Raw genomic sequence first — 12056 nt, 5'->3', positions numbered from 1 at the left:
CCCAGGCACGTCAGGAACCACCTACTAAACTACGCCGACGAGATCCAGGACAAAACTAACAGACATCTTCTGGACCAGACATTGTTTAGACAGACATTAAACGATATTCACCGGGAGACTGTTACCACCTTCTTAAGTTCCCGTCCACCGAATGCCGTAATCGGAGTCCAAGCATCACATATAGCAGATGAAGAGCTCCAGCTTCCCCGTGAGACCCGCGTAACACTGGCACAATTATGTTCTAGATATTGTAACAGGTTAAACTCCTACTTATCCAGAATTGACCCCGACATACCAAACATGTGTCCGGCGTGTGAAGATACCCCGTACGACACTAGCCACCTTTTCACATGCCCTTTAAAACCTACTCATCTAACACCCCTCTCCCTCTGGACCCAACCTGTCGAAACAGCATGTTTCCCGGACCTACCTCTAGATGAGCCAGACGAAGATTGGGCTTGTATTACTGCTACAACAATAACAACAGACCATCTAAAAACGAAATGGCGAAAGAAAAGTCCCAGAGAATCAGTAGCCGAATGGTGCAGATCTCGAAATATTTCTGGGACTCTATTTTCGCTATGAGACAAATAGCAAATTTTTGCTGCGGTTTTCATAATATTTGCAAACACTAAAATGCAACACTTGATGGCAAAGCTAAATGAATAAGTGCGGATATCGCGCATCGTTTTCAATTAAATCTTTGAGAATTTATTTCAGATATAACAGATATAATGTTCATTCTTTTAATGGAAAATCGAATTGTTTAAACAAATGTAAATAATACAGCTGTACACTGTTAAATTGAAGAATAAAGTTTTTACTTTTTTCAAAAACATTTCATTTCCAAATATTTCCTTCGTCTTCTTTTTTTCACATGTTGAATCAAGTCCAAAAATGTTTACGTACGGAAATCTCATTTTAATTAGCAATACTTATAATTTTAATTACCAAAACAAGTTTGTAAAATAATTAAATAATCCTTCTTATTGAGGTGGTTTTATTCCAATGTAAATTTCAATAATTATACGTTTGAATTTATATTTCTGCTTTAGCTAGATCTGCGACATATTGCACCAAATCCACAAAATTAAAGTGATGGGACTTTGTTTTTTATCTATGTAGAACATTCAAATTCCCGTCGGATTTCATTTAAAAAAAAATGTGGCAATGAAGAAGGGGAGTTGAAGCAAGGAGCATCAAATGTCGGATTCAAAAAAATGTGTTTAATATTCACTCGGAAGTGAATACAGAACCTCCCTGAATGGATGTAATTTTGCCGTAAAAATGTAAACCCAAAATGTAAAGAATTTGTAGCGATCTGAATATTTTAGAAGCAATTTCCATACTGAAATGGGTAAGAAATTGAGTGATATTTGTGCATAAGTACTTTAAGAAGAATGTCAGTGCAGGACCTTCAATATTTAATGTTGTCAGATCGGAAACCATCTGTGAACAAAGAAGAGTCTTCGACTTTAAGATCTGTCACGACGGAGCCGAGCATTTAGAAACAACAAAAAAACAGTGGTTGAGTTGGTGCAGCAAATGTATCAGTAAGAATAAAAATTATTAAGGAAGAGACAGATCCCCCTAGTCTCTACTTCTGAATAGACTAAGACAAGAAATGTAAGTTTCGTTTGTAACATCCTTTTATATTAATGATTTAAATGCGGAAAACATTATTAGTTTGTGTGAGTCAACAACAAAATAGCAAGAGTTGCAAGGGTTATACGATATAAAGTATGTCCTGATGTAAAGCCTAAATTAGAATGCGCTTGAAAATTTCTTTGTCTAATTCGAAGCAATTGACAGAACTGAATTTTTTTTTTTTTTTGCTTTCGTTGTTTCGCAGGTTGTCTGTACACCGGGTGCCACCTATTTACGGGCATGTTTTTCGACCCGCTGAATACGAATTTTAAGTCAGTTTGGGCCGTCCAGCCTTCAATTTCGAGTAAATTGCAAACAAATCCAAAAAAATAGCGAAAATTCGATGTTTTGGCAAAAAAAAAATTTTTGAGATCTAAGGAAAGCATAATTTTTTATGTATTTCGATCCGTTACATACTAATTTCGATCGTACTAACTTTTATCGGAATAGAGAAGAGGAGGGCTGTGTTCGTAAATGCGGCATGACTTGCAGCATAAGCATCAGTGGCAACACTGCAAGTTTGACATTTGATACTTCTTATACAATTTTTGACAATTTGCAAATACGTTTGTTTGCATTTTTGAACGCGTATAATACTAAAATGGAAATTTTGCTGAATCTAACACTAGACGAAATTTGTGAGCAAAGAAAAGATAGATTTTCTTTAAATTTAAGAAAAAGAAGGCTATTGAAGTCAAAGAGAAAAATGTTTAGGTACCAATGTTTGTCTTTAAAAAGAAAAATACCTAAAAACAAATCGTTTATTAAAACAATAAAGTCGTTTCCCGAGGACATTTTCTATTCCCATTTCCGAATGAATTGGGCCACTTTTAAAGTAAGGTTTTATAAGTTTTATGAAAATTAATAATTTATAGTTTCACTTTAATAATTTGCTGTTGGAGGAGTCATTGAGTGCCTTGTACCATAAACTTCGTCGAAGTCCTCAAAATACCTCCAGGATATAGCTTCTCTACCGGAAGAATTATTTCTTTTCTTAATGCGCTTGTACGTTACCAAGAGATTTAAGGATTTTCTCTGCGCTGTGGTGCTGTCCAGTCATATATTGGGATTTACATTTTTAACTTCGGTCACAACTTTCTTCCACAATACATTTTTTCCCTTCTACCCGACTTAAACTCGTCATCCATATTCAACCGTACTCTCAACAATAACTGTGTCTCCGCATTACTGAGATTTTCACTAAAAATTTAAAAATAATAATTTATACAATTATTATTAACATAATTTAACTAAATGTCAATACAAAAATTAAAATAAAACAGTTTTGCTTACTTTTCATCAGACATCGTAGTTAAATGCAGTAAACAATTTTTTGATAGAAATTATGAGTGACAACTGATAGAATTGTTGCCTTTTTGAACGCTTGACTATTGCATTGCTGCCATATTGGCATTTCTGAACGTTCTGTTTGTTATGCAATTGTAGTTTGCGCGTCATGTTGCATTTACGAACACAGCCGAGTTCCGGAAGTTTTTCACAAAGGACGATGAGAACTCGGTGGTGTACTGTTCCAATGTTAAAAGCTTGGTTGATGAATTAAAACCTAATATCTGTAAAGACGATGAGTGGAGACTCTTTATAGATTCATGAACTAGAAGTCTCAAAGCTGTCTTGCTTCACATTGCAAACATATTAGCGCCAATTCCAATAGCCCATTCGACGAAGCTTAAGGAGACCTATGAAAATTTGGTAATTTCAAATTTGCGGGGATCTCAAAATCGCAACACTTATTTTAGGCCAACAATCAGCTCAGATTTCCAATATCATGCATGAAGCGTCATGTGACGAGGAGAAATTTTCATGGATAAATCAACGGTGATTTATCAAACCCCACTTCAACAATGAGGACGATTATGTGAGTTTTGCAGTCTTTGACGAAATAAATGAAATCGGTTTATTCATTGCCAGCAACTATATAGAGAGACATATTAAAAACTCAGAATATATAAAATGTGATTTGCGAATTAAAAAAAATTGTACTTTCGCTCCTGAATGTTTTTCGGATTACAGACTTTAATCAAATTACTTGCAGACAATGCGTTTAAGCGAAAAAGAAACTTCGCAAAAACTATAACAGAACTTTTATTTAAATAAATAAAACACTGAAATACATTTTTTTAATTTTTTATGATTTAAATGGTTTAATTTGTTTGAAATTAAAATTTTTACAAAGGCTGTACTCACTTAATTTTAAAGCGGAGAATTTTTCAATTAAAATTAAGTGAATTAAATTTACTGATTATACGAATTTCTTCGAATACGTTAGCAGTTCGTCCGTTTCTTTTTTCATTCACGAAATTTTTCGTAGTCTTATCTCTTTAAATCATGCTACATGAGATATAGACCTATTGGGGAATCGAGCATCCAAAACTAACTTCAGTAACGTACCGTTTGCATACCTCTATGGTAGTGTGGGAACTCAAAAATTTACAATTTTTGTTTAAAAAAATACCCAATTATTGTTTCTTCCGCTGTGGCATCACTGGCTAAAGTTACAAAAAATCCACAGCTTGACAGCGCTCTCACTAGAAATATAATCACTGCGCCTTTATTAGGTTATTTTCGTCCACAACTTTTCCACTTAGGCAACTGCTGATACTTTTGGTTACAATGTACATTCACGGTATATTTATTTACTAATATTTTTCCATAATAAACTAATAAATATTGCGTGTTTTACAATTTTAAGGGGTTATATACAGTTAGAAATTTCTAAAAAATCGATTTTTTTCATTATTTTTTTTTTTCTTAATGTACATATATTTAACAATACACACAGAAAATTTAATATCGTTCAGAGTGCTTGTAAAGTGCTTTTCAAACTTTAAACGCGTTCTGCTCAAAATAGTGTTTTCAAAGTCGGTGACCAATATTACTCGAAAACAGTGACCAATATTAGTCTCAAATTTTAACACGAGCTTCTTAAATATATTTTTTAGTAAATAATCGATTTTTTCTCACCGATAAATATTTTTTATAAACAATTTAAGGTCGAAATTTTGGTCAAAAATCGATTTTTTTATGGAGAAACCGCCATTTTGTCAATAAAATTTATTTTGCTTATTCCTTCAATTAATTACTACATTTAACATTACTTTAACGAAATCTGTTTGGTTTTTATAGTTTCAGAGGATTCAGTTCAGAGATATAGTGGTCACCGGAAAACGTCTTTTTTGAGAGGAGCTCCCGGAGATCAGCTGTAGCTCCTTTCCAAATAAATATTTTTACTAATTCTAAGTCTTAAAATGCAGTTGAAAGATAACATAATATGTGTACAAATTTTTAGATCAATAAATCCAAAAGTTTTCTCAGAAAAAATTCTGGAAAATTCGCTTTTTTTTCGGCCTTCTAACTGTATATAACCCCTTAAACATGTGAACGTTTGTTGTCATTCGTGCATTCGTAAATGATTTTGACACGTTTTCTTTATCTACCATTCGCATTGTTTCACAATGAGCAAAGGAAGTAAATATTTTTTTTTTACTGTGCAACGAAAGCTTTATACAGTCAGTGTCAAGGCGAAGCTATCAAAGGTGATATTAACGGCGTACAGAAACTAAAGGTGGCACCTTCCGAAAACCGCTACGTTTTTTTAGCGATTTTTACAACCGGTTGACATCATGAGTACAAAACATACAAAACAAACAAACGGACGAGAAATTACTTGTTTGTAAATGTTCAGTGAATGACTTAATGGTAATATTATGATTTTAAGATTTGTAATTTTTAAATTGAATAAACTAATCAAATAAAGAGCCGCGTGTTAAATTGTCAATTATAAAAATACCTCAAAATACAGTTTTTTTGTTATGCCAAAGACGTCGTCAAAGCGAATTCGGAAGGCGCAATCTTTCACTCTATCATTCTTGAGTGATATCAATAGACCAGCTGATTTGCTTTTTTTCACCGTGTTCATTAGGATGTTAGCACATCCTTTCGCACCATCGTCACATGCTTCTCGCTCCAACTGCATGTCGTCCAGTAACGGGAATTCATGTTATTTTATTAACTCATTGATTGGTAACCGGATTTTACGAAAAAATTTTACCGACTTTGTTAGAAAACGATAGTATGTATTGATTTTTAAGCGAACTTCGATTTACTTTATAACTTTTTTACATAACGCAGGTTTTTGTACGTCACGGCGAACTATGACGGAATTAGAATCGTAAAAATCATCGGTACGCTATAAAATGTTGACCAATTTTTTTGTTTGTAAATATCAGTTTATTCTAAAAACATAAAACTAGATAAAAGGTATAAAGTGAAACAACCCGTGTTGTGGAGACTGTTTACAAAGCCCAAGCATGGTGAAGTCATCGGTCGTCATCGTCAATCTCATCTAAAGGTAAGTGCCGTAAACATGATGGGTTTGGCCCGGAGGAAAAGAGATGTTAAATAACCCTAAAAAGCCCTTTCGTACGCTTTGGTGCCATGTAGACGCCAGGAAGTAAGCGCCGTAAAAAACGTGGCATTCGATGTATTGTATTGAGCATTTAAAATATTCCATGCCTTTTTATAAATAACTCCGTTAGAATATGTTTTAATTTAAAATAAAATAAGGTAAATTAAAATTTTGAACTACGCCGTTTACACAACAAGTCCATGCTATTATTCGTGAGTATTATAAATACTTAAGTTAGTTCGGTCCGATTTTGTGCTATGATGGCGAAACCTTAAAGTCTTGAAATTGGATTTCAATGAAAAGTACGTTCCTAATTAGTTTGGTTTTAGTTTAACAAATAGTTTTAGTTTTAGATTAACTATATAAACGCAAATAATTACTCCGGGGGCGATTTATGAGTACTCCAACCATGAAAACATTTCGTGAAACGTTTCGACTCCTTATTTTTCAATGTAAGGAATAGTTTTCGCGGTCTCTCAGGTTGTTTAATGCGCAAATGTTGTATATAAACCTGAAATACAACTATAACAATAACAACAATAATTATTTTTGACTCTGTGTTACTACATGCCTGTGCTGACTTGTACGCCAGTTTAATTTCAACTTCACTGCATCTAGAACCAAGCCACAAAAAAACTTGTTCACCATTGTCCAATATCATAATGTCGTCATCTGCCAAATCGTCCTGACAAAAATCAGAACATTTTTCTGCAACAGTGAAGTAACCTTTTTCATTGGAGCATCGGAATAGTCTGGTATAATTCATAAAATCTGCATTTGTATCGTAATCCTTGCGACCACCCAAAGCCACCCAAAAGAAATTTTCTGGCTCTTCCCCTTCATTTAGAATCTATTTTTAGTGTAAAGCACATAATTTATATTCGTTGATTTCCGATTCAAGCGCTGAAACTTACCTGTAAACTAACCCATGGGTTGTTGAACATTTTTTCAGCTATTTCCTGGACAAGCTTAGACTCCTCTGCTGTAGACTTTGAACCCAACCAAACATAAACAATTCCCGATTGTGATTCGTCTTCCGTGTCAAAGGGAACATATAAAATATAACTGAAAAATTTCATTGTAATTAATATAAAGTGAACATAAATGAATAAAAAACATTGAAACATTACCAGAATGCTGAATTTAAATTTACTGCATCTGGTTGAATTTGAATCAAACGTGTACACAACGCTCCACCATTAGATCGCAAGTGAAAGAACTCTACAGACGGCTTTAAAGAACTATTATTTGACTTGTCTTTACGCTTTCCTGTGTGAATTATAAACTTGCGTTTAAAATGGGCCATGAATTTCAAATTTTCTTGCTGCTGATGAATCCGCACTACTTCTAGCTCTTCTCCAAACATTGCTTTGAATTTTTTTTGTAGAGTAAAAGTAAAAGTCAACCATCCCATATTACCGGCATTACGTCCTTGCCAAAAGTATACTACACATTGAATTTCGTCATCCGATTGCTTTATATCATCTATCTCGCCGTCTTCTTCTTCAACAGGTATACAGTACCGACAAAGGAATACATAACACTCTCCCGTATAAAAATTACCCAATTCTTCTTCCGGTAATCGAACAAATTTTTTGCCTTCTAATACAAATGCTTCCATCGCTTCAAGATCGTAATTCCAGTCCTCCTCCAGTTGCTCAGCCTCACTAAGCGGCATTGGGTTTTGACGAGGCATAAAAAGTGCGGCTAGATCGGCCCTAGTCTCTTGCTTACGAGCCCATTTGGTTAAGTCTGCGCCCGTTTTGGCAACAGAGTTAGCGGTGCGTGTGAAATCAACGGCCATTACTTCATCCCAGCCTACAAATTTAGATTTAAATATTTGCGACTCAGTTCCTTCCTGCAAGCGAGTTACCAAGGCAAAATCAGGACGACTTATCATTTCAAAGAGTTCTCGCGATAATTTTATCGCGGCTGCTCGAACTAGCCTGGTGGATTTCTTACCAAACCATACAAACAGATCTGTATAGCAGTCCAAAATATAAACATTTTTGCTATTTAATAAAGTGTGCACCAATTTTTGATTTGCCAATTGCACTTGTGGTAACTCTAAATAACCCATCCCAAGTTGAACCTGATAAAGGCGAGAGATGGTAGGCTCAAAACCATCCAACACATGCTGAATAATTTTCTTTTTGGATATTTCTTGTGGGTCAACCCCCAAATTATTCCAAAAGTCATCGCTTTCCTCCCCTGCAGATTATTATTGTCCTTTTATTTATGATCACAGAAAAAGTCTAAAACTAAAAACTCACCTTGCATTTCCACTATGATATCACATTTATTTTTTCTTTCTGTTTTATTAATTTTTTCGGCCATTAGGCGTGTTTTGGAGTTCAATGTGTTCTTTGATGCGCACCCAAGCCAGATATACAATTTGATTCCACAGTCTAACATAAATGTATATCGAGGATCTAGGGAGTCGAAATGTACAGCGACGGGCTCCAAGTGGACTGATGAACCAGCGGCATGCACACGATATAAACGCATGGTATACAACATGTCTTCGACCGTGTAGAAGCCTGTAGCAGTGCGTCCACCTTCAATGTACGTAACTTCCGTATCAAAGAGTGCCAAAAATTCTTCAGATTCATCGTCTGTAAATCATATTTAAAAATCTATTAAATTCTTTACAAAGTAACATTTAAACGTTCAACAAGCAATTCATAATTTTCATAATTTCCCCTTATATGTATATATATATATAATTGGCGCGCAGGGGGGGTTTGGCCGAGCTCCTCCTATTTGTGGCGTGCGTCTTGATGTTGTTTCACAAATGGAGGGACCTACAGTGTCAAGCCAACTCCGAACGCCAAATATTTCTTATGAGGAGCTTTTTCATGGCAGAAATACACTCGGAGGTTTGCTATTGCCTTCCGAGGGGCGACCGCTATTAGAAAAATGTTTTTCTTAATTTTGGTGTTTCGAACTTACGCTCTCTCGGAATTCCGAATGGTAGTCACGCACCAACCCATTCGGAGAGTACGAGAGTACTCATATAGTAAAAGAATAACAACAAACAACTGGCTACAACTAACAGCCTGAAAATAAAAATGGGTTTAGCTATTGTATATTTTGCAGGTATTGAAAATATATTTTCGTTTGCAACGACACAGTTTCAATGGCAACTCTTGCAATCATGACAATTATAAATTAGCTTTTTGGTTTAGTAACAAATCCGTTTTTGGGCAAAGGGCTGTTTTCCCATCTAACCAATAAAATTAGCTTTACTAACCGACCCCCAAAAATATTCTTAACTTTGAATTGCTTTTTCACCTAGAGTTCGCTCTTTTTTTATGAATTTTATTGAACTATATTTAGCTCTTTAAGAAAGGATTATATGAACAAGATTTATCTATTGAAGCAAAATCGTAAAAGATATATTAGGAATGTAAATCATTATTTACAGCCACCAAAAATTTAGCTTCTTTTACTTCTATGCAGCCGAAGGCACTCCGAGCCTATGCAGGCAACTTTTTTCAATAAGAATGCTTTCATCCCGATAATTTTTTCATATCACCAATTAATTTCAACTATACGTACTTTGCTCTTCACGTATTGTACGACAACGTGCTCCTAAGTAATTGCGCAAATTAACGGCATGTATTGCAGCACAAGCGCGTTTGTCTAAAGTAGCCTCATTACCGATCCAAAAATAGATTTGCCATGCAAGTAGACCCAAGTCATCAACAAATGTTTTGAGCACGATATAACAATCGCCTTCATAAAACTTTCCATGTGCCACTTCCTCGATTTTGTTAGGCAAAAAATTTTCAATTTCCCAAATAGTAAGTCCCGGAAGTTGTCCGTCTTCTTTTTCAAAAAACTTTGAATAATCTAGTTGAGGTTTTTCTAATGATTCATCCCAACGTTTTGGTTTAAGCGATTCGTGTTGCAAATCATCAAGTGGGCCGAGAGACTCTTCCTTATCTTTCGCCACATCCTTCATACCTTTCAGTATTTTAGCTGAATCTTGATCAGAATCGGCTCGTGGCCCTCGGCGCAAGCGTATTTTACGTGCAGTAGAATCCTTAATATTAGAGGTCACTGGCACTACAGGAGGTACAGCAGCACCAGCAAGAAGTAATTGGGTTTGTAGGGAAAAATCTATATTATAGAATTCAACGCCAGCTCCTTTTATTGCTTCAGATGGTTTGGGTGGCATAATCAGATCGGGATTGTTTCGCAAATCAAGTTGATCTAAACCTTCAAGCAAATGAATGGCCTCTGGTAAAGTTATGAGTCTGTTTGAGCTCAAATTGAGCTTTTTCAAAGCTCCACAACGGCATAAACCTTCTGGTATCATCTCTAAAACGTTGTTTGATGCTGAAAATGTCTCCAGAGAACATAATTTTCCAATGCCTGAAGGAATTCCATCGAAGTCTAAACGATTATCATTTAAATAAAGGCAACGCAGATGTATTAATTTACATATAGCTGCAGGTAATGTTGTCAGTAGATTGCGAGATAAATTTAGTACTTCAATTTTTTGCCAATATTCTATGTTCGAACTTAATTCGGTAATGGCATTGTCACTGAGGTTGATACGTTTTAAGTTGGGCAAATTATATACACAATCGGGTATTTTCGGCAACATATTTTTCGATATATCCAATTCCGCTAAATTTGATAGGCTGTCCAGGGATGTGGGGAAATTTAGAAGAGTACGTTGAGTATTGCGCATGTTAAGGCTTTCAAGATTTTGCAAGGATGGCAATTGGCGAAGTTGGAACAATTCTAAAGGATTGTCAGCCAAGTTTAAAGATTGCAGATTCGCCAGTCGACGTGTTTGTGGAGGCAATGTTTCCAATCGGTTATTCGAGAGATCAACGAAAAGTAAGTCAGTCAAATGTATGAATAGGGCTGCTGGAATAGATTCAATTTGATTATTACTAAGATTTAATACAAGAAGACTTTTGGCGCGCTCCAAACCCTCCGGTACTTCTTTAAGTTTGTTATGTGACAAATCCAATGTTGTTAGTTCTTCTAATCGGAACAGTTCTGGTGGAATGCCACTATTTTTTATTTGATTGCAACGCAAGTTTAAAGAGCGCAAACATGAAAGCTCCGTCAATTCTCCATACAGTTTTTCCAAATCATTGTGTTTTAGGGAAAGATACTCAAGTTTAAACAAATTCCCCAATTCTTCAGGAATTTCACAAAGAGAAGTGTTATCCAAGGTTAGCCATTGAACTCGGTTCATCTGCTTAATAGCAGCCGGAAATTTATCTTTCTAGAATATAAAAAAGAACTCTGCGTCACTATATCATAATACGTATGTACAAATGTAATGTTTACATGTTGCAAGCAAACATTACAAACACTTATAAAGATAAATATTCATAGTTGTAATACTAACACTGAAGTCATTTTTTGTAAAATCAACACCTCGAACAAAAGGCAATACACCAGTAGCCATTTTTTTAAACTATTTAATCGGACTAATGAGATAAACTTTAATAAACGAAGATTTCTACCCCAACAAAGCAATAACGCAAAATATATTTATATCAATTTCTGTAAATATCGATGAGGAACGATAAACACAACTCATTAATAGGTCGTTCACAATAGATCCGTTCAACCGTAGCGGCAATGAATTTGACTGACGGCAAGTTGAATGTGTGTATTTCATCGAATTCGCTACGTACGCCATACTGGAATGCACAGAAACTGACACCTTTCAACTTTTGACGTACGGCAAATGCGGCAAAAATGACAACTGTTTAAAACAGACCAATTTTATGCGTATTGCTCAAATTATTATCGGTGCTCAAATTAAAATCAAGTTTAAATTATTGTATCTGAGTCTATTCAATTGCACTCTTTCCTTTTCAACAAAAGCTGAAAAGAGTATTGGAACAGGCTCGTGTAGAAGAAATTATAGAAAAATGTGGCGATCGCCAAAGACGCGTCCGGTAAGTAACTATTTTGAAAATTAATCATTCTTTATGTAATATTCCCT

General features: G+C 35.1%; 1 protein-coding gene across 1 annotated transcript; it reads right to left on the bottom strand.

Annotated features, from left to right (window-relative positions):
* Nucleotides 1-6358: 6358 nt before the first annotated feature.
* Nucleotides 6359-11601, bottom strand: LOC129246136 (protein flightless-1). Its single transcript, XM_054884697.1, has 7 exons — nucleotides 11451-11601; nucleotides 9635-11324; nucleotides 8347-8688; nucleotides 7204-8284; nucleotides 6988-7138; nucleotides 6645-6923; nucleotides 6359-6584 (listed from the first exon to the last, which is right to left on the bottom strand). Exons 1-7 carry the CDS (start codon nucleotides 11508-11510, stop codon nucleotides 6450-6452), a joined length of 3738 nt encoding a protein of 1245 aa, XP_054740672.1. The 5' UTR covers nucleotides 11511-11601; the 3' UTR covers nucleotides 6359-6449.
* Nucleotides 11602-12056: the final 455 nt, after the last annotated feature.

The sequence above is a fragment of the Anastrepha obliqua genome, chromosome 4, assembly GCF_027943255.1.
Source record: "Anastrepha obliqua isolate idAnaObli1 chromosome 4, idAnaObli1_1.0, whole genome shotgun sequence".
NCBI lineage: Eukaryota > Metazoa > Arthropoda > Insecta > Diptera > Tephritidae > Anastrepha > Anastrepha obliqua.
Note: the sequence above shows the minus strand (reverse complement) of the source record. Positions and strands in the feature narration are given on the sequence as shown.

Coding starts and splice junctions, on each gene's coding strand:
- LOC129246136 (XM_054884697.1), bottom strand. CDS start 11,510: ATGGCTACTGGTGTATTGCCTTTTGTTCGAGGTGTTGATTTTACAAAA. Junction 7,139..7,203: donor AATTTAAATTCAGCATTCTG/GTAATGTTTCAA, acceptor GAAATTTTTCAG/TTATATTTTATATGTTCCCT. Junction 6,924..6,987: donor ACCCATGGGTTAGTTTACAG/GTAAGTTTCAGC, acceptor CACTAAAAATAG/ATTCTAAATGAAGGGGAAGA.